Raw genomic sequence first — 27,676 nt, forward strand, 5'->3', positions numbered from 1 at the left:
AAAGACAACAAGCTGTGACTGTAATGGATTCTCCCTCTGTTAACAATCGTGCTGCTCTTTACAATAAATCAGTTTATAAAGTAAAACACACAGAGAGGAGACTGCTGTGTTTGCTGCAATAAGCACACAGGTTTCCAGCTGCATTTCCAAGTAGGATTCAGCAGGTCAGAAAACCCTAACACTGGCTGTAATGGCTCCACATAGGGAGAAGGATCGACTCCCAGCAATTTCTATTGTGGGCTTCTGTAGATTTTCTTTATGCACATGCTGTAATCTGCTGACCTGCTGCTCTCTGTGTCCTTAAACAACTGAATTTAACAAGATGTCAGCAGTTTCATCCCCCACACTGACACTATACAGTTTATACTGTCTTTACACTTGACAGTGTACAGCTGGAGTTCAGTGAATTAATCTAAGCATCATCAGCTTAAATACAAATTCATCTCTGCCAGACTTGATAAAACCTAAATCTGAGCATGAGCACCACAGCCACTGTGTATCCGTACAACACAGTGCTTTACTGTGTTGTACACACTCACTACAGTTACTGGACTCTACACACTGTCACTTTAAACAATGCCACTTTGAATGCTCACTGCACAGTTTTGCACAAACTGTAAATGCTAAACTATTTGTTTTAAATTCTCCATAATTTTTAACACTTTTAGTATTTTTATTACATTTTTAATTTTAGTATTATTATTTTTTCTTTAATATACCTGTTTACTTTATATATGTTCATGTAAAGTTGGGGGACACGCATCTAAGAATTTCAATAGGACTAAATGTTGCTACAATGTTATCTGTATATGACAATTTGTATGAATAGTCTGTGGGCCACTGTTGCTTGTGCTGTACAAAGTAAGCAGCCAGGGCGGTGAAGAGGGAAGATATACGAAAGTACCTGGAGAGCTGAAGTGAAACTGACTGTTAATTGTAATGAAAAAATGTCCACGACAGATGCTGTCTATGCTTTTCTTGCTGTATTTAGTTTTACATCTGCTCCCAGCGATGTACAATTAGGACCTTAAAGGCTTTCATGGGAGCACATCTGAAGTGGGTGAACAGCTTGCTCTTGCTGTTAGAACATGTATGTAGACAGACGTGTTTCTGGGACCATAAATTATGCATTAGCTGCTCTTTTTATACCCAATCATGTCACTGACCTGGCCAGTTAACATAATCAATGGCAAAAGATATTTCTTTTGATGTCACTTACTTTTCCAGCTTTTTGTTCTCCCCACCCCAACTTCGAAGAGCTGACGCTGCCATCAAATTCAAAATGAGAAATTATAATCATGAATTACTGTATTCTGTTTTTATTTATATTTTACACAGTGTTACAACTTTTCTACTTTTGGAGTTGGTAGAGAATTTACTCCAGTGTCCTGTTATATTTTAAGTAACAAGGAGCAGACGGCTGAGTCTATTAAACTCCACTGAGACAGCTGGTGACACAAATCTGAAGGCTAGACCGTCCCCTTTCACAGCCACTCACTTCCAGCATTCTCAGTCTTCGGAGGACTTGGCCCACGTAGACTGTGAAGGCCGGGTCCCCCGAAGGATGCAGCTCCTGAATTGAGAAAAAGCTAATGTAGGCTTTAAGGGTCCTCCTTTCCAGGCATCTGAGGACCAGGTGTCCCACCAACAGGGTCCACAGAGACATTACGATAAAAAGTGTTTTGCCTCAGTTGTTGCCGATGTGTCAAGCCATCCTGCACAAAGAGGTGCAGAACAACGCTGTCACAGACATAAATAAAAGGGTGCAGTATGTTCAAAAAAGGGGGAAAAATCAAAGTACAGGTCAGTCTGTCTCCCAGCGAGGGTGGAGCTGTACCAGCTTTGGATGCAATCCCCCGGGTCCCTTGGTTGCCATGGAGAGGGAGTAACACAGTCACTCATACCCTAACATTCACATACATATACTCTTTTGGACATACTGGGGGCAACTCAGGGTTCAGCATCTTGCTCAAAGATACTTTGACACAGGACAGGAGGGGCAAGGGATTCATCCACCAACCTTCCAGCTTGCTTTACTATTTGAGCCACAGCCACAGCTGACAACAGACCCAGTTTCTTATGAGGCTTCTCTGTCACTGGGTCTTATGGAGAATTTTCACCAGCACCTTGCTCTATTTCACAAGGGAAACTGTTTCATTTAGAGCTTGCTTGCGTTGCCCCGTGTATCCCTCCCTGTGGCTGGATGCCATCTCAGTGACATGGTGCAAGTTTCCCACAAATGCCGTTTAAAAAAGTATTCACTGTGGGTATCCCCGTGGGTATGATGGATATGAGCAAAACTGTAACAACAGATGCCATGTTGACAGGGTGGGGCTGCCATGCTGCCAGGCCCCAGTGCTCGAGCTGTTGTACATATTTCTGTACAGCCTGCGTGCGCTGGGCACAATGAGCCATTCACTAAAACAACAGACCCTAAACCTGAACAGCAGCATCACAGCAATGTTAAAATACCTCAATAATAAACTTCCCGCCTTTCAAGCTAAGCGCTACCTGTGCTGGAAGTATGAGCAGTCTTTAAATCTTAATTTTCAAGGTTTTGCTCCGATTTTAAAGTTATTTTTACTCGTACTTCTTCTCCTGTGGACACGGCCGCGCTTCTTATGTGCGTCCCGTACTCAAGGGGCGTTCCGTGACGTATTTCGTACGCGACAAAATACGGCAGTTTCCCGTCGCACACATGGGTGCCCAGTCGCGTTAAGCATCATGAGTGCTGTAGGTTTTTGTGGAAACTGGATTATTATCACCTGCGACAAAAAACTGTTTGCAGTGCATACAAAGGAAGCCAGGTTTGACTTTAAATCTCTTTCATTGGCTCCGTGTTAGAAATGCTCGCAGCTCTTCACGTTAGAGCGAATACACTGGGACATGGACGTATGGTTAGCTTGCTTTTAGGGCTTTCTAAAATAGGAGGTCATACTTAATTATACTGTTTAAAGAAAGTGCTGTTACCCTTACACCCCACCCAACCAAGCGCTCTCCTTGCTCAATCTATACTTGTGGATAATCATACAAGAAAATCTGTGAATAGGGGGTAACTCTTGTTTATTGTGTAGAGATATATAAATCATGACACAACGATGGTTTCAAATGATAAAAACCGCCACTTACGAATTACACTTGGTTCCACAAAAACGTGTACGGGGATCACATTTTTGCAGTGTTGCTCCTGCAAACACCAACAGGGGAAGTGATGTAAAACAAGCTGAAAGCTCTCAGCTTTAATTAAAGGGGTTCCTCCATTTCCACAGGCTCAACAGAAACTGAGCCGGCAAAGTTATGAGGGTTATTTGAACATTAGATTAACATCCTCTGCGTCAAAGACTGCTTGAAACCTCTGAGTACATTCATGATGGCATCTTTTGACTTTGGACATCTGGAAAATACTGCTGTAGCTCTCCTGGTTGAGCTGTCTGTATATGAAACACTGAGCTCTTGTTACAGAGGCCTAGGTTTGCTTGGTATCTGGCAGCCTGTGATTTCTTTCTGCTCCTCTTTAAGTGTTGCTATCTACAGATAAAATGCTAAAAAGTAACAAATTGTTGGTACATGTTTAGGTGTTCCTCCTGTATCCGAGGTTCGACTAACGGACGAACTCTCCTTTCCAGCACCCTGGCATAGACTTTCCCAGGGAGGCTGAGGAGTGTGATCCCCCTGTAGTTGGAACACACCCTCCGGTCCCCTTTCTTAAAGATGGGGACCACCACCCCGGTCTTCCAGTCCACAGGTACTGCCCCTGATCTCCACGCAACATTGCAGAGGCGTGTCAACCAGGACAGCCCTACAACATCCAGAGCCTTCAGGAACTCGGGGCGGACCTCATCAACACCAGGGGCTCTGCCACCAAGGAGTTGTTTAACTGCCTCAGTGACCTCGCCCCCGGAAATTGGCGGGTCATTCCCCTCATCCCCAGACTCTGCTTCCTCCTCGGAAGACGTGTCAGTGGGATTAAGGAGGTCCTCGAAGTATTCCTTCCACCGCCTGACAATTTTCTCAGTCGACGTCAGCAGCGCTCCGCCAGCACTATACAGTGCAGGTAGAGCACCGCTTTCCCCTCCTGAGACGTCTGACGGTTTGCCAGAATCTCTTCGAGGCAGTCCGAAAGTCTTTTTCCATGGCCTCTCCGAACTCCTCCCACACCCGAGTTTTTGCTTCAGCCACTGCCCGCACTGGAACGGTTCACAGCCGAGTGTGAAGCAGCGGGAATGAGGATCAGCACCTCCAAATCTGAGGCCATGGTTCTCAGCCGGAAAAGGGTGGAGTGCCCACTCCGGGTCGGGGATGAGTTCCTGCCACAAGTGGAGGAGTTCAAGTATCTCGGGGTCTTGTTCGCGAGTGATGGGAGAAGGGAGCCGGAGATCGACAGACGGATTGGGGCTGCAGCTGCAGTAATGCGGACGCTGCACCGGTCCGTCGTGGTGAAGAGGGAGCTGAGTGTAAAAGCGAAGCTCTCAATTTACCGGTCGATCTACGTCCCTACCCTCACCTATGGCCACGAGCTGTGGGTAGTGACCGAAAGAACGAGATCGCGGATACAAGCGGCAGAAATGAGCTTCCTCCGAAGGGTGGCTGGCCTCTCCCTTAGAGATAGGGTGAGAAGTTCGGCCATCCGGGAGGGGCTCAGAGTAGAGCCGCTGCTGCTCCACATCGAAAGGAGCCAGCTGAGGTGGTTCGGGCATCTGGCGAGGATGCCCCCTGGGCGCCTCCTGGGTGAGGTGTTCCAGGCATGTCCCACCGGGAGGAGGCCCCGGGGCAGACCCAGGACACGCTACAGAGATTATATCTCTCGGCTGGCCTGGGAACGCCTTGGTATTCCCCCGGACAAGCTGGAGGAGGTGGCTGGGGAGAGGGAGGTCTGGGCCTCTTTGCTTAGGCTGCTGCCCCCGCGACCCGGCCCCGGACAAAGCGGATGAAGATGGATGGATGGATGGATGTTTAGGTGTTTGCTCTCCTATAAGCTTTTTTTTCTTTACCAGCCTAATGAAAGTATTATTTCATTTGCATCAGCAACTTGTGTTGGGACAAATTAACATGAACTAAATCCAAATGTGACACTTTTAAATAATAGGAACACAGAAACAAGTCATCTGCCAGCTGTCCTGTTACTTTATTGCTGCTGAAATATATGATTGTTGAGTGGATAACGGGCAGTAAAATTTCAGATGGAATTGTAACTGATTTACTCTCCTTGATCACAGAGATCCATTTGTGTTTGACTGCAGCACTGCTGAGAAGAAGCCTAAGAATACAAAGGATGAGAAGAACAGGTATAAATGGGCTGGTAATGTGTTTGTATTGTGCAAATGAAAATAAGAATATGAAGAAGAGAAAAATAGACGCAGAGTAGAAGCAGATTTATGCAGCATTTAGACTGCTGTGGGAAATCTCACAGAAGTTTCCGTCAGGCTTTAGGATATAGCTATAACGTATCTGCTCTGTTCATCAGTGATGGTGGTTCCTCAGAAGAAACAGGAAGTGATAAAGTCCTCGCCTTTGCTGTATCTCCATCTGGAAAGCTCCTGGCACTGACTGATGACAACAAGAGACTAGTTCTGTTTCGCTGTGAGCCTTCATGGCACTACATCAGCATCAGGTATGACTTCACCTCTGTCACTCAGTTTCAGTAGCTTCATCTACTGCACGGAAGTGTTCAGAACGGCGCTGTGTGTCTAACAGGTGGGTGGTGAGGAGGTGCACGTCCCTGGTGTTCACCCAGGCTGAGGAGGAGCTGCTGGTGGCGGACAAATCAGGAGATGTGTACGTGTTCTCGGTGGTTGAGCCACAGAAAGAAGGCGAGCTGAAGATGGGCCACCTATCTATGCTGCTAGCTCTAGTAAGAAACACCACTATCATTCAGTGCCTTATAAATAAGTCTATCAAAAGAAGTGTTTTGGCTGCTGATTCCTCACGGTGGATAAACAAACATGTTAGCAGTATGTGTGTTTTATGTATGCGTTTCCATCAGTCATTTATAGCATGTTGCTCTTGCCTTTAGTGGCAGCTGTCTGACAACATACTGCACTGAAATCTGCCGTTGGGTAGTCATCAGTGTATTTTTTATCAGAATGTCTGCTAAAGATGCTCTTGTGCCGTCTTTCAGACAGTGGTGCTGGATGACAAGTACATCATCACAGCTGACCGTGATGAGAAGATCAGAGTGAGCCATCTCAGGTCTCCATACAACATCCAGTCCTTCTGCCTGGGACATCGTCAGTGAGTGTGTTAACAGAAAGGGAGAACACTGTCTGTACACGGTTTCACTGTAGCAGCGTGTAGGTGAGGTTTGCTTCAGTGTTTTTTATGTGTTCTCTCAGGTTTGTCAGCGCCCTGCAGATCCTGTCAGCACATCCACACTGGCTTCTGTCTGGATCAGGGGTACGTGACATCTAACATGAAGTCTGCGTGTTCTCCCAGTATATGTATGAGTAGGGCTGGGCGATATGGCCTAAAATTCATATCGTGATATAATTTGAAGCATGTGCAGTAACGATATGTAACGCGATATATTCTCTTCTTCTGTATAACGTATTTTCCACACTGTAAGGACTTAAAATCCTTTAATTTTCTCAAAAATCAAGAGTGTTCCTTATGTATGAATTCCGGTTGTGCTTACTGACCTCGAACCGATTTTGGCTGCAGAAATCTGTTAAAAAATGTTTTAGTACAACTTTGGTAAGCCGCACTGCTTGATGGATTGTCAGAGCATTACGGCTGCCGTAGTGAGGAGCTTCGCGGAGTAAGCTGGGTCCAAAACTCCGTCCGATTCAGGTCCCAAAGTCAAACAAACACTGAGAGTTAAAAATGGTCTAAATTCTTTCATCTTTAATAAAATCATCAGCGTTGCTGCTTTATCGGGTGTAACAATTAAGTTTAACATCCAGGCATCCATGAAAACAGAATTTATTAAATTTCTGTTTTCACTTCCTGTTAACTGTAGAAGTTAACAGGAAGTTAGCTCGCTAGTTTACACCTAAACATGACATAGCATGTTCTGACTGAGAGATTTCTGAAACTAATTCAAACGTACAGCTCTGCTACCACTTCCAACATAAATGAAGACAGAAAACTAAACAGCAGTGGCGTTTGCAGGGTTACTGAAGTTGGACTACCTGGTATATAATGTTGTGCTACCTGATTGCTAGCGACACAGCTATGTTAGCATAACATTAGCACAGTGAAGCTGGAGGCTGAACGCCAACTTTTTTTCCACTGATAAAAGTTAACGTGAGGGATTCTGGTGGTCAGGGACAAATGCAGTCGCATAGCAGGATGCTGTACACGGGCCAAACTTCAGTCTGGACAACTAAGATTATTCATCCACAATACGAGGTTAGTTATTAATATACTGCAGCAACATGGGAACAGAGCAGCTGCGAGAGAATTCAACATTAATGAATCAATGTTACGGAAGTGGAGGAAGCGCAGTTTTTGGCTTTCCCCATATTTCAAAAGGGCTTCATCTCTTTGCTGTGACTGTCGGCATAATTTGCAGATGATGATGGTTGTAGCCGCTGCGATGCTTTCGACCAAAACAGGCGCAGCTTGATGACATCATCAACATGCGCTATGGTGATAGAGCGGTATAGTTAAAATCTCTATCGTTGGCCAAATTTATATCGTTTCTATCGTATATCGTTTCTATCGCCCACCCCTATGTATGAGTTTTCTCACAGTTTGTCCCACTGTTGTAAAGCATGTCAGGCCATTGTTACCTGTCATGGGCAGTTCTCCATGAGCTTCACTCTACATCAACATTAAAAAAAAGAGTGGTCATAGAATAGAAGGGTCATAAATGTGTTTTATTGAAACAATGTCTTGTTTTGTGTCTTTTGACACACTGTACTCTACTGATGAACAAATCATGTGAATGAGATTGGAAAAAATAACAAGTCAAAACAGCAAAAATGCACATTTGCTGGGGTTGGATTTTATTGAAGTACTTTGACTGTGCAGTTTGAGTGTCAGTGTGCTTCTTCACCAGGATGGGACGTTGAAGCTGTGGGACTATGAATCTGGTTCTGAGCTGCAGAGTTTGGACCTCAGACAGCTTGACGAGACCACAAGCTCTGAGGCTGACAAAGACAAGGTATCCAGTGTGTTTCATCCTGTAACACTGAGGCTACAACACAGGTTCAGCCTAACCTAACCTGTGTGGCTTCTCTAAAGCTGCACGATGTAGCTGGATGGAGAGAAATTGCCTCAGAAGTGTTAAAAATGCATAGCATATAAACTAAAGTGTGCAGTGATGTGTGTGACATCTGAGGACTGCATGTGTTTCAGTTCTGTTGGTGATGATTTACACAGGATTTATTAAGTTCAGCTTCATGAATCATCATTTTCTTTCAAAAAGCTTCCTGTGCACATAAATGTAACCTGCGTTCAAGTCCCGGTGTAAAACTGGGACATCTGGGCTTCCACTCATACCTGTATTTTGTATATGGCCATAAAGTGGCCTATAATGATCCTTCTACTAGAAAGCATAGGTTTACATATTACAGACTGTAGACAGTAAACTTTAAAGATTAATATATGGTTTGAATAACCTGCTGCTACATCCTGAAGTGTTTGGGATTTATATTAAGCTAATATCAATGTTAGCCTGCTTTTATCAGAAAATGGTAACCTAATTTCAAAGTGCTATCACACATTACCTGGATTATATCTATATTGAAAATATACACGTACTCTTCCAGTTGAGCCACAGTGATGTTCTGTATAGATATGATGTTCCCTCTGCAGCTGTGCACTTTTCCCTGCAGAAAAACGCCCAGCATGTAGAAGCAGCTGAGCCATTTGTTAATCTTTGAACTGTGTAGTGCAGGGGTAGGCAACTCCAGGCCTCGGGTGCCGGTGTCCTGCAGGTTTTAGATTGCACCCTGGGTTAACACACCTGAATCAAATGATTAGTTCATTACCAGGCCTCTGGAGAACTTCAGAAATGCTGAGGAGTGATTTAGCCCTTTAAATCAGCTGTGATGGGTCATGGACACATCTAAAACCTGCAGGACACCGGCACTCGAGGCCTGGAGTTGCCTACCCCTGGTGTAGTGTCTGTAATTGGCAAATCTGTTTTCTAGTAGAGCTTTTTTGTTTATTTAGAGAAAGAAATGTCCACTTTTTTGGAAAAAGAAAGCAGAAGGCCGAGCTTCACACTGGGACTTGAACACATTTGTGTGGATCTGTGCGAAGCTGGCAGTGTGTCTCACAACCCTACATGGGCGTGCAAAGTGATCTGTGCGTGTGAGGCGATTCGTCCACTTGCATTTAAGATGTTGTGAGCGAAAGGGAAGTGTGTGTAGTTTTACACATGTGCACGCACAGACGGCTTTTTCAGAGAAAAATGATCCGATTTATGAAGCTGAACTTGAACTGTGATCACTTTGGGTACACGCATTTGTAAAATTGGTTTGTGTGTGCTCAAATTGGTTAGTATTTGCATGCAGATTAAAGCACACGCTTGTGAGTCCTTAGACATTACACACAAATCATTGCACACTTCCTAGTTTTTGCTGATGGATCATACGGTAGACATTTGTAGCACTTTTCTCTCCGTTTCAGACACAGGTGTCAGTGTAGCACATCACTGAAACCTGTTCAGAGACATCCAAGTCTGAAACATTTCTTACTTCTTGACAGTTGTCTGTTTGCTGCTGTACAGCTTTAGGAGGCATCTGAACGTTTTTACAGTTAAATCCATGGATCATCATGACAGTTGTCACGAGGCGTTGGGGAAACTGCTGAAAAAGACCTGTGGATTTATCTCACCAACCAAACATTTTCATATTAGAAATCCTGGGACTGTCGAAACAAGTCGCTTTGTTAAAAGGCCAAGTAGTCAGAGTGAACCAATCCAACGTATGTTTGTCTGTTTTTTTCATTTCAATGCTCAGGATACAACAGTGTGCCGAATTACCAGCTCGAGTGACGGTCAGTATGTAGCTGTGCAGTGTGACAGGTGAGTCCCCGTGTGTGACTCTGTTGTTGTTGGACTGTGCACTATATACAACTTTACAAATTTAACCAGATGAGCGCCAAATTAAAGGAAAAATGAGTAATGGAACAACAAATACAGTTATCATTTATCATCATGCTCAGTGGCAGGCGGAGGTCATCTAAGATAAGGACAATGCTGGACTATACCTCCCACCCACTCTGTGACGTGCTGGCCAGTCACAGGAGCACATTCAGTGAGACAGATTACCCATAATGCACCACTGAGCGACACAGGAAATGATTCCTGCCTGTGTCTCTCTGTACAACTCTTCTATATAATACACAGTGCAGCAGTTTTACCCTTTTGCTCTACAGTAAAATAACAAATGAAGTTTTACAGGTTGGAGTAAAATCTCTTTCACCTCCGTTATAGTCTTGATATTTATAATTAAGCTATTTGTATATATTACAGCTATTTCTTATATTTTAATAGATTAAATGCTGTGTTGAGATGGATTTTAAAATCACCCACAATAATTCTTTAATTTAATCTAAGCACTAAATCGGATTTAAAAAAAACCTGAGAAATCTGATAGAAACTCCAAGTAAAGGCCAGATGGACGTGTGGAGTGGTGCACTGAGCGATTCTGTTTAGGCTTCCGAGGAAGAGGCTTCCGAGTAGCTAGCTTATGTGTGGTAGTTGGTTTAAGCTAGTTATGTAAGGCTTACCTTTGCTTTAACGATGAAACATTTCTTCTTCACCTCCTACATGATGGCACTATTTAACCATCCAGATCAAAATTACATGTTGCTGTCCTTACTTTGAAGGCTGCTATCATGGCTGTATATGTCACTCTGTGAGAGATGCCATTTTCAGGGATTTAAATAAAGCTGCTGGGGAAGAATATGGATCACACTTCCCCAAAAGTCGTAGTTTCTATGCATGTGTTCGTTTTTTCCTCCATTGATAGATAATCCAAGTAGTCTGGGCTCAAGACAGATGAGGAAATAACAAAACATTTTGTCCTACAGTACCACCGACTGTGGTACTGTGGTCACAATGGAGTAATGTTTTGCCCACCAGGGTCAGTCACAAGACTGAAAACTAAACACAAGCACTTTGTGTGTTGTGAGAAGTGCAGCAAAGTCCAGCTCTTTACCTTTACTTTCTTTGTTTATAACGATTTCTCCAAACATTAGATCAAACATTCTTCACCTTTAGTTTTGTTATCAGAATCAGTTGCACTCTCCATCCTGCTGACAGTCCTGGGACCCACTGTCTATGTTTAGCTGCCAGCTCCCACCTACAGCAACTTTAAACCCATCCTGTGCATTCGCGCAGGGCACCAATGTGAATTGCACTATCAAATAAGACGTTATGTAAAAGTGTTTAATTAAATGGGCTACACACGTAAGCTACATAAAACACTGCTGTGCTTTGTAACAGGAAATGTTACTGCAGAGCCAACACCAAGCACTTCAAATCAAATCACTTTGATTGTCACATCACATGTGCAGGTACACTGGTACAGTACATGTGAGTGAAATTCTTGTGCGAGCTTCACAAGCAACAGACGTGTGCAAAAATACAATAACATAAAAACAAGCAAAATATAAGAATGGCCGCCTTTCTACACAGCTACACATTAGTTCTGATTCGATCTCGTTTCTAAACATTGACAAAAAGTGTCAGTATATTTCATCACAGTTTCTATCCTTGTGCTTTACTTTTTATTTAGTTAGCATCTGGCTTTTGTCAGGAAAAAATGTGGTCTACAGAGACTAAGCCAAGTCTCTGTAGTAGTTAATCCAGTTTCAGAATTAAAGCTAGAGTCTTACGGAGGGGTCCCACTGATGATTTGCTTGCGCCCCGTGTGTTCTCAGCGTGCCCATACTCCAGCTTTTCACACTGACTCAGAAGGGCAAGGAGAAGCTTGTGCCACACAGCAGGATCTCCCTGCCCTGCTGTCCCCTGGACGTGAACTTTGACCCCGAAGGACGACTGTGGGTGCTGATGGACTCTAGTGATGCACCACTTCAAATCTACTCACTGACACACAGCTCCTGGGAGGTACAATGCCATAATTCATAATGAATATATGTAGAGAAGAAACTGCACTCAGATATTTTCAGATGATTGGAGTCTCTGTATTGGTTACATTCATACACTGGATACACAAGATTGGAGACTGGACACATCCAGGGTCCATATTGGATATATGACAATAGTTTTAAGTATTGAAAACGAGTTTGTTCTTTGTGATACACTAACTCTGATGAAACACAGGCTCAGCGAATCAGATCCTATGACATGGGGCAGTACAGCTGTACCTTTATGGTTGCCATGGTATTGTTCTCTCTTCCAGGGATGTTGGCCAGTGTTTCAGTGTATATAGTCATAAATATAGTCTGCTGCTATCGTTTAATTCCCTGTTTAATTCTCTCCCATAAATGTGTATGGGTGTGTTGACTCTGGCTGACGTGTCTGCTCTCTGGGTCTCTCTAGTGTGTTGTTCATGTACCTGAACTTAACAGAGTGACTAAAGCCTTCAGGCCACACTGGGAGACACTTGAAGGTGAGTTTAATTCAGTTTTATTTATTTAGCGCCAAATCACAACACAAATCGCCTGAAGGTGCTTTATATTGTTAAAGACCCTACAGTAATAGAAAGAAACCCCAACAGTCAGACTGAGCAAACGATTTGGCGACGGTAGGAAGGAAAAACTCCCTTTTAGCAGGAAGAAACCTCCGGCAGACCCTGGGTCAGGGAGGGGCGGGGCCATCTGCTGCGACCATTTTAGGGTGAAGGGCGGAAGACAAAAAGACACGCAGTGCAGGAGAGCCACAGTTTAATAATAGCTAATGATTACATGCAGAGAGGTGTATGAACACATGTGGTGAGTGAAGAAACATTCAGTGCATCATCCCCCGGCAGCCTACACCTGTTGCAGCATAACTAAGAGAGGATTCAGGATCACCTGGTCCAGCCCTAACTATATGCTTTAGCAAAAAGGAAAGTTTGAAGCCTAATCTTGAAAGTAGAGATAGTGTCTGTCTCCCGAATCCAAACTGGAAGCTGGTTCCACAGAAGAGGGGCCTGAAAACTGAAGGCTCTGCCTCCCATTCTGCTTTTAAATACTCTAGGAACAACAAGTAGGCCTGCAGAGCGAGAGCGAAGTGCTCTAATAGGGTGATATGGTACTACAAGGTCATTAAGATAAGATGGGGCCTGATTATTTAAGACCTTGTATGTGAGGAACAGGATTTTGAATTCTGGATTTAGAGAAATCTGCTCTCTCTTTCTAGTCCCTGTCAGGACTCTTGCTGCAGCATTTTGGATTAGCTGAAGGCTTTTCAGGGAGTTTTTAGGACTTCCTGATAATAATGAATTACAGTCGTCCAGCCTGGAAGTAATAAATGCATGAACTAGTTTTTCAGCGTCACTCTGAGACAGGATATTTCTAACTTTAGAGATGTTGCACAACTGGAAGAACGCAGTCTTACATATTTGTTTAATATGTGCGTTGAAGGACATGTCCTGGTCAAAAAGGACTCCAAGGTTCCTCAAAGGCAAAACAACCCAGAGTAAACATCTGGCTGGTACCATATTTCTAAGATTTTTAGGCAATTTGCAAATTGCCTAAAATTTGCAAATTATTGATGAAGAAACTGACCTCCCAGCCCATTGTTCATTCAGTGGGCCGGTTCCAGTCATTGTGCAAATGTACTGTTTATAAAGTTGGAAACCTTCAGTCAGCTGAGACTGAAGACGTCACCTGGATGAGTGACAATATGTTTCTCCTGCTGAAAACGCTACGTTGGGTTGAACAGAATCAACCTTTTGGGATTTCCTTACCTGGATGATTGAGCCTGCATCAGGACATCTGTCTGTATTATTATATTTTTCATATACTGACGCAGACATATACTTACTGTACCTTCTCTTAAATACCAGCCTCCTTAAGGACTAATAACCGGTTTGAGCAGCTGCACAAGGTGACCTTTGACAATGTGGCGGTGTACCTCCAGAGGAAACAACAAAGGCTGGAGGAGCAGCACCTGAAGAGGAGCGGGGGTCAAAGAGCAAAGGGCAACAAGAAGGTCAAGAAGGAAACTGAGTCGGTGACTCAGCCATTTGCCTGAAGACACTTGAAGAACATTTATTTCCTTGTTTTGATGCATTGATAAAATGTGTGAGCTTCACCACACAGGCCCGATGAGGGGTTCTTATGTTTGACTCAAATTTCTCTTATTTTTAAAGAAGAATGTTGTAGAAACATTATCATTAAAGTCTGCCCTATGTTTCCACCATCACCAGTGAAGGAAACATGCTGTTCACGGAACCATATGCACTCACACTGTCTTCGGGTTAGAGTTGCTCTCTGTTCACATTTCTGATTGCATGCGATTGCAGTGTGTGTTAGCAGCAGCTGAGGAAGTGACTACTAAACTTCCTCAGAGTTTTTCCAGAGCAGGATTCTGACGTGTAGGAAAAGCTGAGTGAGTTATGAGAATGAATGAAACAGGAAAATGTGTTCCACAGCTTAAAAAGAATATGAGACTAGGATTTAATTAAACACTCTGGGCTTCACAGCCTCTCAGCAATAAATTGAAGTAATCATTTTCTCAATGACTGTTTCATATAATTGTGAAGGAAATTGGGCCTCTTCTGTTTTACATGGTTTATGCATAGCTGTCCTGACACTGTAGGGTTGAGGCCTGGAGTTTGAGTTACTGCAACACCTCCTTTCCCAGGTCAGGCGGCGAGAAAAGAAGCTCACATCATTACCTGTGCACCACAGTGCAGACAGCTGCTGAGATGCTTTTTACTCTTGTACTGTGTGTGTTTTGGGTTTTTTTTGGTCAAATAATTTATTCTCTATCACATCGAGACTCTCTCTCCACTCCGTTACATATTCCATATGTACAGGGAATGATCCCCATTGGTTGGATGTGTAGATACTTCTTTAAGACACTCTGCCTAGCCTGCCCACTCCCCACAGCACACGTATAAAGCAGCTGCGCAGACATGAAACCACCTGTGCAGTGTGTCCATGTACTTCATGTACATGTACATAAGACTTAAATCAACTCAGAGTGGATGGTTAGTTATGTGTGTGTGTGTATATATTTAGATTATACGGGACCTCATATGGGTATTCTGCTATTGATACATCATTACGTTTACATATCCACTGGTACGTAGCCCACATGTATTATCACAGCAGGGCTGCTGTAAATCAAATGAGCTGATGTCAGTACTTCACAGTTGGTCAGAAAGATTCGTCACATTCCCAGGGCTTCATCACACCATCAAAGGTACCCACACTGTCACCACACCCCCCACAGACTTGTGTTGTACCACACATTGTACAACACAAGATATGATCGATGTGATAGACCTGATCCAACGAGCGCAACAAAGCAAAGAGGTGAGGAGCCGATTCCTTTTGGGCCAGGAAAAGTTTGGGACAGCAGGCCAAACAGGCGTTTTAGCTAACCGCCCACCTCACTTACCCTGACGTCTGTGCCGCTTCCAGTGAGGTGAGCACGGAAGTTGGTAGAAAAAAGCTTTAGAACTGTCTGGTGATCATACATCGGTAGACACTTGACATTTTGCTTGACACACAACAACAAAAACAAAGTGGAGAGCAAAAGATGCAGCAGATGGCATGCCATACACACTGGCGCCACAATGACCCATGAAGTTAAGGAGGATATGCAGAGGGTGTGACAGAGGAGGATAGGGTAAGATGGATGCAGATGATCCAGTGAGAGGGAGCAATCACAAGAAGAATTAGGAAGCATTTCATTTCACTGCATTTCGTTAACTTTTGGCTTCTCCCTCTCTTGTATTTTGTCCTTGTCTATCTTTGCCCTCCTTTTTTCCTCTTCTCTTTTGCTGCCTTTCCATGACGAATAATTGGCTATTTTGTGTGAAAATAAAAGAAACAGTCTAGACAGAACTTTGCTATTAAGATTATACTTTTAATTTTTGTATAAAATAACAAAAGCCAATAAAAATATGTAAAAACAAACACAATACACAAATTATATCTAAATATTGTTCACTGAAGTAGTCTGTGGTATTCGAATGCTAGCATTCAGCTAAAACCACTCAATTCAGAGTCCCTCTGGTCCTCAAGTCCTGTAGCAGCTTAAGAAGCTGCTCTTAAACATCGGCCATCATCTTCCTGTGGCACACTGGAAACGACAACACCCTTCATGCTGCTCCATGTGAGGAGTGGACAGGGTGATGGAAGGTCTTACAGCTCCCAGTGGAACAACACATCTCATTATTCCACTGTACTTGTGCTCTGTGCTCACTGGTCCTGAAACACACGGATCACAAAGAAAGCGGTTCATGCATAGTCTGACTGAAACATTGCAGCAAACACTTGTGTTTGGTTCCTACCTTTTCAGAACTTTTCACTTCTCACCATCCATTGTTAAATTCTCACTTTTCTTTTTCTGCACCTGAAGGAAACACACTTTCTCAGTTACAAAGTACACTCAGGACCAATCGGATAAATTAAATGCAGCCGCATTTAAAAACACACACACTTGTAAAAATCATCCAACCTCGTTCACGGCATCATCAGTCTGTTTGAGCTCTTCGTACCGGTCTCTTGACTCTCTGAGTGGCTTTACCATCACCTCCTCAATCTGTGGGAACAGCTAACAGATGCACACACACACATGCAGTCAGTATTAAAGCTGCAAACGCCTCATTATTTTGTGTTTATGTAACTCTAAGAGTCAAAATGTGTGAAGTCAAGAGACAGTGTAACAGTGTATAACAATAAGCAGTCCATTTAGATCCTTAGCACAGACAGGTTTACACTTGTAAAATGTAACACTTTGGAATTTTAGCAGGAACTTCCTGGTTGGAATTTATAATTATTGCTTTGACAGTTTATGCATTATCCTCCATTTTATCATTATTGCTGATGTGTCACTGCTAAAGCACACATTTACGGTAACAGGTGCTTGAGGTGGAACTAGTTTAAACTGCTTTATATACTCATTCTTATAGGTGATCAAAAAGTTCTGCACCATCACCAAAAAAAAATCTATTTTGGCTAATCTCCCTTTAAGGCCATCTGCTACTGGACCTCTGCACCACTTCCTGTTCTCCCATTCTTGCACACTTACACAGAGAGCAAGTGTTAACTTCTCTGACTATAAAGGGTATAAAGGATACATTTACATGATGACTGAAACTAGCACCACTGGTGAACAATTCCTCGATTCTGGCGCAGTGTGATTTGGCGTTTGAAAGCCACAGAGACACCGTGTTTAGGGAAAATGTGTTTGTTATTGATCAATGGTCACTGATCAGTGGTCATGACAATTTGCATATTTATGATCAAGAAACTGACCTCACCAGTGGTTCTAGTTTCCAACTTTAACCAACTTTGACTTAAGAAGTCACTTGGATGAGTGATGAAATGTTTCTCCCACTGAAAACGTTGATTCTAGATGAACAGAATCAATGTTTTGGGATGATTTAGCATGCATCAAAACACTTCTCTGATTAGTGTTATTGGAGTTGGGTCTCCACTTACAATTCAGAGACCAAACATCAGTTTAAATAAAAGACATTATCGTATCTGAGGGAAATGTTGTTTGTTGTTTGAACAAGACGCTTGGTCAGAAAACACTCACTTTATCTAAGAAATTTAGTGTAACATCTGAGGAAGAATATACAGCACATACAGAACACCTGGGAAGTATTCACAGCGCTTCATTTAGTCCACATTTTTCATGTTAGGTCACTTCAAAATTTTAGACACAATCTTGTGCTCAGAGTTTGTTCCTGTGCTGCCGCGGTTAGTGCCCGTGCTATCTGTGCTGTCTTTCAGTCCATCTTTGGTAAGATCTCTCAATGTCAGTCGCTTCTGTCAGTGGTCATACTGTTCTTCCATGATGGTTCCTCTCCTTGTTCCTCCTCTTTCTTGGGTTTCTGCTGCTTGAGGTATTCACTAAGCACATGTCAGTTGTTTCCATCTTCCCGATGTACTTATGGATGTTCGTTGTTTCATCGGTGGTTGGCCTCCTTCCTTTCGCTTAGCATACATTGCCGTCTATCTCCTTCTTTGGCCAGCTGGGTATATATCCCAGCAGGGTATCTAATCACCGGCAGGGCATAGGTGTTGATTGCCCAGATCTTGTTTTTCCCATTCAGCTGCTCTTCAGGACTTGGCTGACCCTCTGCAGGTATTTGGTGGTTGCGGCCATCTCTTTTATATATATAAAGAGGATCCCAGATACCAACTACAGATCCCATTCTGTAGTTGGTATCTGTAGCCATTCTATTTGAATGAGTGGATTCAGACTTATGCAGAACAGAAGTGGGGAAAAAGCATCTCTTTTGGTAAATCCCACACTTGATGGCAACTTGTGCAATTGGCTTTAAGTCTGGCCTCCTTCCTTGTGCTCTTCCAATATTGCTCTATCTCCATCTCCAGCATTCCTTCTGTGTGGCCTCTAGTCTCCTTCTCCATGGAGGATACTGCTTCTTGTGGCTGTTCATCTTGTAGCCAAGCATCTGGACGAATCTTGCCATGATGTTGCCAATTCACTTGCTCACAGGAGATCATATCATTGTTAGGGTTTTCTCAGTTTTCTTTGTATTATTGCCAGCAGGCAATCGACCCAAGGCTCAGCCACCTCCATGGCCCTCACTTCATTGGAGATGTCACAACATTTGATAAGTACCATCTTCAGCTGCACACAACACAGGGTCAGAGGGTCGAGGCTACCATAAATGCTGATGTATCAAACCGCCTGTGAGACTCGGTTCATATCCACACCTTTTCTCATGATAACCTCCCCAAAGTGTGCAGCTTTGCTCTCAGGTCCAAAATTGAATTTCATTCTTAGCTGGGCTTGGATCTGCTGGCTTCCTGCCGAACAGTAACTCAAAGGGAGAAAATCCCATGGATGCCTGGTGAACCTCTCGCACTGAAAACAACAGAGGCTCTATCCAGTGATCCCAGTTGTGTTCATTCTTGTGAATGAACTTACGAATCATGGACCTTAAAGTCCTATTCAGTCGCTCCACTAAACCGTCGATCTAGGGTGGTAGACACTGGTCCGAACAGATTTAATGCCAGTTAATTTGTACAGTTCTTTTAGTGTGCGAGACAGGTTGTAGATGCATCCCCACACACTGACCCAATAGATTCTTAAACCCCGGCCAATCTGTCCCCAGAACTGAAGCCTTTACTCTATGTGTTTTGCCCTGAAACTTTATCTGCAGCCAGCGCCACTAGGGGATATTTGTGAATGTCTCCATGCACACACCTGACCTCCACCCACTCTGCGTCCAACAATGCCTGTGAAGCCCATTTCCACCAAAGCTTGGCATATATCCCCTGGGCACCTTACCGGAACACTGTGTGGCCCTCCTGGACCGGAGGAGGGTGTTGGAGCCCCTGCGACGCTGAACACCTGCTCCATGTCTATCAGTGGGCACACTCCCACCACAGGTGTCCCTGCCGCCCATAACCCCAACACCCCTGCCTTGGCATCGGTGCCGCCCTGCGTGGTGTTTGTCGCTGCCAGGTCCTGGGGAGGCAGATCGGGGAGAAAGGGGTTAGTGGGCTGTAGCTGCAGTGGCGGTTCTGCCAGGGCAGGGCTGGGGAGCCAGCCGGCCAGTGGGACGAGACCAGTTCCAGTGACCCTCTGCCTCCTCTGGCTGCATGGCCAGGTGGTCCTCCTCTTCCGGCTGGTGGCAGCAAAGCCACCGTGCTGTCTCCCAGGGGAGCCCTTCCACGAACTGCTCAAGGACCACCTGCCCTAACACCTGCGCTTCTCTCTTGGTCGCTCAGGTCGTAGCCACCTTGCCCCTGAGTCGTGTGGCCTCCGCTGTCGTGTAGCCCCATCCCAAAGGCCAATCTTCCACTGCCATCTGGCTTCTCCTGAACCACTGGCAATGTTCTTCTGGTGAGAGGCCTGCCCAGTCCAAGACATCCCTGGAGGTATCTGCAAAGCTCCCCTGACTAGCGCTAGGCTCAGAGCCCCCATCTGTGCCTCCCCCAAAAGCAGCAGCCCCCAGCACCCACTCCACCGCAGGAACGTCTGTCACACCGTGTTGACCCGCTGAACTGAAATATGGGTCACTGGTTTCCTGATCCTCCTAAAGTCCACAGTCATTTCCTTGTTCTTTGTTACTGCAAGTGATTCCACTCACTCCACATGACAAAGGAGTCCACCACAGGTTGGTGCATCATCTCACCAAACCCACTAATGCATCCATCCACCACATCAGAAAATCTTTGTAGATGGCAGGTCTCTGTACAGTGGCTGAAGTCCAAGGTGTAGAGCAGGGGTCTTGAACGCCAGTCCTCGAGGGCCGGTGTCCTGCAGGTTTTAGATGTGTCCTTGATCCAACACGGCTGATTTAAATGGCTAAACTACCTCCTCAAGTGTCTTGAAGTTCTCCAGAGGCCTGATAATGAACTAATCATTTGATTCAGGTGTGCTGACCCAGGGTGAGATCTAAAACCTGCAGGACACCGGCCCTCGAGGCCTGGAGTTCGACACCCCTGGTGTAGAGGGTGAACAGGGGATAGGGTAACGGGGGAGGACGGCCCCTTGTGGTGCCCCGGTGTTGTTGATCAACTTGTCAGACACATAGTGTGGTCTTTCTGCCAGGTAATCTATAATCCAGCGCATGAGACAGGCATGGCTGTTAGTTTATCACTCAGGAGGACTGGTCTGATGATGTTGAATGCACTGGAAAAGTACAAAAGAAAAAATGACCTTCACAGTGCTCACCTGCTGTTCCAAGTGGCATAGACATGATTGAGCAAGTAATGGAGTTCTGAACTCCGAGGTGGGGTTGGTAAGCAGATGTGGCCTGACCATAGGTCAGAGCTGATCGAGGATCAGCCTATCCAGGGTCTGCATGATGTCTTAAATTAACGCCACAGATCTGTAAACCTGCTGCGTGGCATCTTTGGTACAGGAACAAGCAATAACAGCTTCCACAGCACTGGGACCCTCTCCAGACTGATCGTAAACAGTTTATAAAAGACTCCACAAAGCTGGACAGGAGGTAGTCCAACTCCTGTTGGATTTCACATACAGTGGGGCAAAAAAGTATTTAGTCAGCCACCGATTGTGCAAGTTCCCCCACTTAAAATGATGACAGAGGTCAGTAATTTGCACCAGAGGTACACTTCAACTGTGAGAGACAGAATGTGAAAAAAAATCCATGAATCCACATGGTAGGATTTGTAAAGAATTTATTGGTAAATCAGGGTGGAAAATAAGTATTTGGTCAATAACAAAAATACAACTCAATACTTTGTAACATAACCTTTGTTGGCAATAACAGAGGTCAAACGTTTACTATAGGTCTTTACCAGGTAGCTGGTATTTTGGCCCATTCCTCCATGCAGATCCTCTCGAGAGCAGTGATGTTTTGGGGCTGTCGCCGAGGAACACGGACTTTCAACTCCCGCCACAGATTTTCTATGGGGTTGAGGTCTGGAGACTGGCTAGGCCACTCCAGGACTTTCAAATGCTTCTTACGGAGCCACTCCTTTGTTGCCCGGGCGGTGTGTTTTGGATCATTGTCATGTTGGAAGACCCAGCCTCGTTTCATCTTCAAAGTTCTCACTGATGGAAGGAGGTTTTGGCTCAAAATCTCACGATACATGGCCCCATTCATTCTGTCCTTAACACGGATCAGTCGTCCTGTCCCCTTGGCAGAAAAACAGCCCCATAGCATGATGTTTCCACCCCCATGCTTCACAGTAGGTATGGTGTTCTTGGGATGCAACTCAGTATTCTTCTTCCTCCAAACACGACGAGTTGAGTTTATACCAAAAAGTTCTACTTTGGTTTCATCTGACCACATGACATTCTCCCAATCCTCTGCTGTATCATCCATGTGCTCTCTGGCAAACTTCAGACGGGCCTGGACATGCACTGGCTTCAGCAGCGGAACACGTCTGGCACTGCGGGATTTGATTCCCTGCCGTTGTAGTGTGTTACTGATGGTGACCTTTGTTACTTTGGTCCCAGCTCTCTGCAGGTCATTCACCAGGTCCCCCCGTGTGGTTCTGGGATCTTTGCTCACCGTTCTCATGATCATTTTGACCCCACGGGATGAGATCTTGCGTGGAGCCCCAGATCGAGGGAGATTATCAGTGGTCTTGTATGTCTTCCATTTTCTGATGATTGCTCCCACAGTTGATTTTTTCACACCAAGCTGCTTGCCTATTGTAGATTCACTCTTCCCAGTCTGGTGCAGGTCTACAATACTTTTCCTGGTGTCCTTCGAAAGCTCTTTGGTCTTGGCCATGGCGGAGTTTGGAGTCTGACTGTTTGAGGCTGTGGACAGGTGTCTTTTATACAGATGATGAGTTCAAACAGGTGCCATTCATACAGGTAACGAGTGGGGGACAGAAAAGCTTCTTACAGAAGACGTTACAGGTCTGTGAGAGCCAGAGATTTTCCTTGTTTGAGGTGACCAAATACTTATTTTCCACCCTTATTTACGAATAAATTCTTTACAAATCCTACCATGTGGATTCATGGATTTTTTTTTCACATTCTGTCTCTCACAGTTGAAGTGTACCTCTGGTGCAAATTACTGACCTCTGTCATCATTTTAGGTGGGGGAACTTGCACAATCGGTGGCTGACTAAATACTTTTTTGCCCCACTGTAATAATAATAATAATTGAGGGCACAGGTAGTTACTCTCTGAAAGCTGGGCAGGGCAACACAAGGTCCCTAGTGCCTAAACAGGATTTGCTTGTGGAAGGAAGAACAGGCTTAGCGTTGCCAGTGCTGTGAATGTCTCTGACCAAACGATCACAAACAGAATTCATAAGGTAAGGTCCGATATCCTCTACTGGGCTCCGCGCTCACTGCGCAGCACTTTGCCATAGAATACCAGAATTGGCAGGTCAGCCACTGGCAGGTTCACCCGGGCATATGTGACAGTGGTGACACGGTCTGCATGACTGGTTTGGTGGTAGGCCAGTAAAGATCAAAGATTTGATACCATTGACTGGACCCCTGACCAAAATCCAACAGAACACCCCTGGGACATATTGCTTCGATTCATCTGAAACATCTTCCTTTTAGCAGTTAACATTTTCCAGCAGGAACAAGAGCTTCATTTCTGCAGAGGAATCATTAAGCTGAGTCTTTTCAGGTCTATCATCATCACTCTCAAATGAACCTGCTAAACTTGTAGAATTGTTTGTAAAAGTCCAGGACACTATTTCCACAAATGATTTTAATGTACAACAGCAGTGACATGCAGTTTGAATAAATGTGTTAGCTACTGAAATATTTCTGCCTCAGACTGTACAGTTTAAATATGTCAGTTGTTGTGTCTCTGTGGTATTGTAATGCAAAACATGAAATTATAAAAAAGCTCTAATAATATGCAGAGGAATAAACACGGTAGACCTTCACATATATTTGTTGTATCTCTGTTTGCTACATTCTTAAAATTAGCAGGGTAATACTGAAAATTCAGGAATTCAAAGTAGATAGCCGTCTCGCTTCAGGTGTAATAGGAAAGCAGTTAGCCTAAAGCAGCAGCTAGTTTCCTTTCAGTTTGAACCCTTTACCCAATTTGAAGAATTATAAAGGAGAGCAAGGACCCACTCCTATCTTACACCTCTCTTATTTTGTCTGTCCTTGACTGTCACCGTCCACTCACCTTCATCACAGTCTCAAACATGGGGAGGAGGACGAATTTGATGAAGCCAGTCTGGGCTGTTGACTTGGTGACCTTTTCTCTGTCCATGAACGGAGCCACAGGAAGTCCCTCAGCCTTCTCCCTGTCACTCTGAGCAGCACAAACACATATTTTCCATAAGCAGCTCACTTTTTTTGTCCTCCTACTAAAGTAAATGAGGCTAGACTTCAAGTGACTGCAGGTGTCTCATTGTTATTTATTAACCTTGTGTAGCATCACAGCTAACCAGAACTTTCTGTGTACAAATGAAACAGACTTTGGAATGCTGCCTGCTTGTATTCAAATGCTCCTTGACTGCTATACCTACCTGCATGAAGTACTCCTCCAGCAGGCAATCGACCCAAGGCTCAGCCACCTCCATGGGCCGCACTTCATTGGAGATGTCACAACATTTGATAAGTACCATCTTCAGCTGCAAACAACACAGGGTCAGAGGGTCAAGGCTACCATGAATGCTGATGTAGCTAAGTACATTTGCATATTTTTCAGTAATCTTTTCCATTGGACAGGCTGGGGAACGAACTAATCTTCTCTCTCTCTTCCAGTTTGCTCAGCAAAGTGAAGCAGGAGTTACCAATCACATTATTTTCATTTTACTGTCTGTCCTTGCAAGACTGATACTTTATTTACTAACTGTCCAGTTACTGAGTTTTCCACATTAATCTTTAATTCATGTGTTATAATTCATGTATTTGTTGGTTGAGATTAGCTGATCCTAACTGTAGGTGACAGCACCAAGATTTATTTATAAATGTGTCCTTACGCAGGCAACATGCTCCTTATTTGTGTAGTCAAAGTTGTCAACTTTCTGCTTGAAGGTTTTTAGGATCTCACTGTGGCGTGCCATGTCTGTGGCCAGGATCAATGTGATAGTTTCCTGATAAACAAGACAAAGGAAATAAATCATCAGTATAGACACGGAGAACTCAGTGTCTTATGCTATTTTCTGTAGATGTAGTTTAAGATAAAGAGCATGGTGTGAAATAGTCTTAATTAGTCATTTAAATCTAATTTTGAAACAGTTGGATGTAAAATGTGAATTAAAACAAAATGCAAATTGTAAATGTCATATTACCACAATCTAACATTCACACATATTCATAGATGCATCAGAGGACAACTTGGGGTTACTATTTTGCTCAAGAATATTTAGCATGCAGACTGGAGCAGCCAGGATTTAAACCACCGCCCTTCTTATTAGCACATACAGTAACCCGCACTACCCCCTGAGCTACAGTCACCCCAGCCACTAGGGACAGCCACAATGTCCATAGCACTGAGAAGCAAGTAGAAGGATGGCTGAAGAACACTGATAGATGTGGATTACATGGGAGTTTAAGGCCAACATGGCCTGTTCCCCAGGTTAATGTAGCCCATGACAGTGCATGCTGTCCCATTTACTGTACTGAAAGGAATGAAGTAAAAGATCAACAAGTACCTTAGCAGGTGGCTGGGAATCTAGATCTAGAGAACTACAACTACCCCTCTCACTGAAAGGTTGAGTGGAAAGAATATCAGGTTATCTTGACTTTCAGAGACTCAAGAGACATGAGGTCAGAGAAGCAGGGATAAAACCCAGATCGAACAAAGATGAAGGCCTTGTACATCACTGTCCCAAGCAGAAAGAGTCCTGAAGCACCTGTTAAATATTTTGTGCAGGGTCTCATCAAATAATAATATAATTATTTTTGCCATTGTAGTGCATGTATTAACCCAAACAATACTTCTGTTTCTGCAGCTGCACATAAGTACCTGTCGTATCTGTTTAAAGGCCTCAGGGTCAAAGTTGAAGAATATGTTGCAATCAGGCTGGGAGAAAATCTGGAAGGCCACAGCACAGTGGTGGTTCTCCAGAGGAGAAATATCATTGTAGCGAAGGGCCATCTCCGTTCTAGCGTTGATCTGATACCTGCGGAGGGAATTATGACAAAGAGGATCAATAAGAGGAGTGAGAGGCACAGGGACAAACGTGACAGGAGGAGAGAGACTGAAGACTGAGTTAATAGAAAATTGAAAACACAAAGAACTTCCTGTTTTAGTTTGAAAGGTAATTGTCTCATGTTCTATGGCTGTGTCCCAATTCAGGGTCTGCACGCTTGAAGTACGCATTTTAAGTGTGATTACGTCACCGCCACGCGACGACGGCTGTCCCAATTCGAAGTGTACTTCAAATGCATACTCCAAATGCGCCGTCGATTTCCCCAAATATCAAGCGTGGTCCGGTGCACGCTTCGTGGTCCCATATATCCCACAATTCATAGCGCGGCGGTGGGTGTGGATAATTTTGCCGCAAAATACGGCAGACGGGAGCGGCTGAAGAGTGAACTGTCAAAAGTAAGTACTGAATATGATGTCACTTATTTATGTGCGAATGTTTAATAACGAAGAACATTAAAACATTGCTGTTGGCCACATGTCGGCAAAGTTATGTGACATTAGTGATGTCTGTACTTTCAGCATTAACTGTACACACACACACACACACACACACACACACACACACATATTTATATAAAAAAAAAAAAAAAGAAAACACCCAGCACGCCCCTGCGGGCGGTTTTATCTTTCAAACTCGGGTCCTCTACCAGAGGCCTGGGAGCTTGAGGGTCCTGCAGTATCTTAGCTGTTCCCAGGACTGCGCTCTTCTGGACAGAGATCTCCGATGTTGTTCCTGGGATCTGCTGGAGCCACTCGCCTAGCTTGGGAGTCACCGCACCTAGTGCTCCGATTACCACGGGGACCACCGTTACCTTCACCCTCCACATCCTCTCGAGCTCTTCTCTGAGCCCTTGGTTGTTTCGCCGTCATTGTGGATGTTGGGTATCGAAGAATCCATAGGTCCCGCATCCTATTCATGTAGCCCCTTCCGCCGGGGTTACTTGCGTAGTTGCATTCCAACAACGCCCTGTTTTCGTCTCTTGCCCACCGATGCCTTCTTGTTCCAGTAGCCCACTTTTCGTCAGGGTGCCCTGGTTCCTCAACACCTGATGCGGACCTTGTTGATCCGGGCGACGTCCGAGCCGGCATGCCTTCATATTTATCTGTCTCGCTCATGTCTGCGGTAGGCTTGCTTAGCATAGGGGGTCTAGCCTTAGGACCCTAAGGTGCGTACTTATAGTACGCACCGTACGTAGTACACGTAGTGCGCGTACTTCAAGCGTGCAGACCCTGAATTGGGACACAGCCTATCCCATATGAAAAAGATATATATAAATCTTATAAAGTTTTTATCTGTCTTGTATGAAACTTGTATGAAAAGCATACAAGAGTGAAAACACATATAAGATCCCTTGAAAAATTATATAATGAAACTTGTATGTTTTGGATACTTACAAAAAAATATATGAAAGTAATGAGAAAGTGGCCACTTTCATGAGTTAATCATATATGTTTTTACTATTTCTTTTCCATATGGGATGTCTCATTCCCTTCTCAGCTCTCTATCAGTGTGTAGACTTGTCTTTTACAAATTGTTTGTACACATACCTGTTATTCTTTTTTTCATCCTCTATCCTGTTACTACAATTATTTGTGCTATTTTGATGTAGTTTTTTTTTTTTTTTTAATATTTCTATCCCTTTGACTTATCCTCTCAGTTTAATACTGCACCTCTGTTTGTCCTATTGAATTGATCTGTTGTTTGTGTAACCGGCATGACTCCAGTGTCTGCATGTATTTGCTCCATGTGATCAAGAATAGAACGGGCAAAAAAGAAGACAGATGACACAGAGAAGCACCATCTATTGCTGCATTTCTGTGTCTTTTCTTACATGTTGTTGAATCCAGGATGATCGAGGTCATGACACACAGCAGCTGTCATGAGAGCCAGAATCTCCATCTGAGTAAACTTCTCCTAAAACATAATATAAACATTGGTTTTATTTTTTAAAAAAAAGTAAAACACCAAAAAGCTTTATTACTGGGGAAAAAGGTGTACATAATCCAAAAATAAAATTCTTAAGGGCAAGGGAGGGCTGACACACACACACA

At 44.1% G+C, this 27,676-nt stretch overlaps 2 protein-coding genes across 2 annotated transcripts in view; one reads left to right on the forward strand and one right to left on the reverse strand.

The window, feature by feature from the left end:
* The first annotated feature begins 2,673 nt into the window (after positions 1-2,673).
* wdr4 (WD repeat domain 4) lies at positions 2,674-14,582 on the forward strand. Its single transcript, XM_085384395.1, has 11 exons — positions 2,674-2,807; positions 5,217-5,285; positions 5,465-5,611; positions 5,695-5,851; positions 6,119-6,231; positions 6,333-6,393; positions 8,000-8,104; positions 9,909-9,973; positions 11,836-12,022; positions 12,458-12,527; positions 13,908-14,582. The coding sequence occupies exons 1-11, from the start codon at positions 2,725-2,727 to the stop codon at positions 14,093-14,095; spliced, it is 1,245 nt and encodes a 414-aa protein (XP_085240521.1). The 5' UTR covers positions 2,674-2,724; the 3' UTR covers positions 14,096-14,582.
* Positions 14,583-15,473: 891 nt separating this feature from the next.
* LOC146650395 (high affinity cGMP-specific 3',5'-cyclic phosphodiesterase 9A-like) overlaps positions 15,474-27,676 on the reverse strand; it is a 15,016-nt gene continuing 2,813 nt past the window's right edge. Inside the window, exons 2-9 of the mRNA XM_085383705.1 lie at positions 27,457-27,539; positions 25,439-25,595; positions 24,450-24,563; positions 23,994-24,098; positions 23,648-23,776; positions 16,535-16,630; positions 16,368-16,429; positions 15,474-16,284 (exon numbers count right to left, since the gene is read on the reverse strand). Coding sequence (XP_085239831.1) covers positions 16,382-16,429; positions 16,535-16,630; positions 23,648-23,776; positions 23,994-24,098; positions 24,450-24,563; positions 25,439-25,595; positions 27,457-27,539 — 732 coding nt within the window. The 3' untranslated portion in view covers positions 15,474-16,284; positions 16,368-16,381. The remainder of the gene's footprint in view (positions 16,285-16,367; positions 16,430-16,534; positions 16,631-23,647; positions 23,777-23,993; positions 24,099-24,449; positions 24,564-25,438; positions 25,596-27,456; positions 27,540-27,676) is intronic.

This window comes from Rhamphochromis longiceps, linkage group LG16 (genome assembly GCF_057381845.1).
Source record: "Rhamphochromis longiceps isolate RC_006_pf linkage group LG16, R_longiceps_female_GT1.1, whole genome shotgun sequence".
NCBI classification, from domain to species: domain Eukaryota; kingdom Metazoa; phylum Chordata; class Actinopteri; order Cichliformes; family Cichlidae; genus Rhamphochromis; species Rhamphochromis longiceps.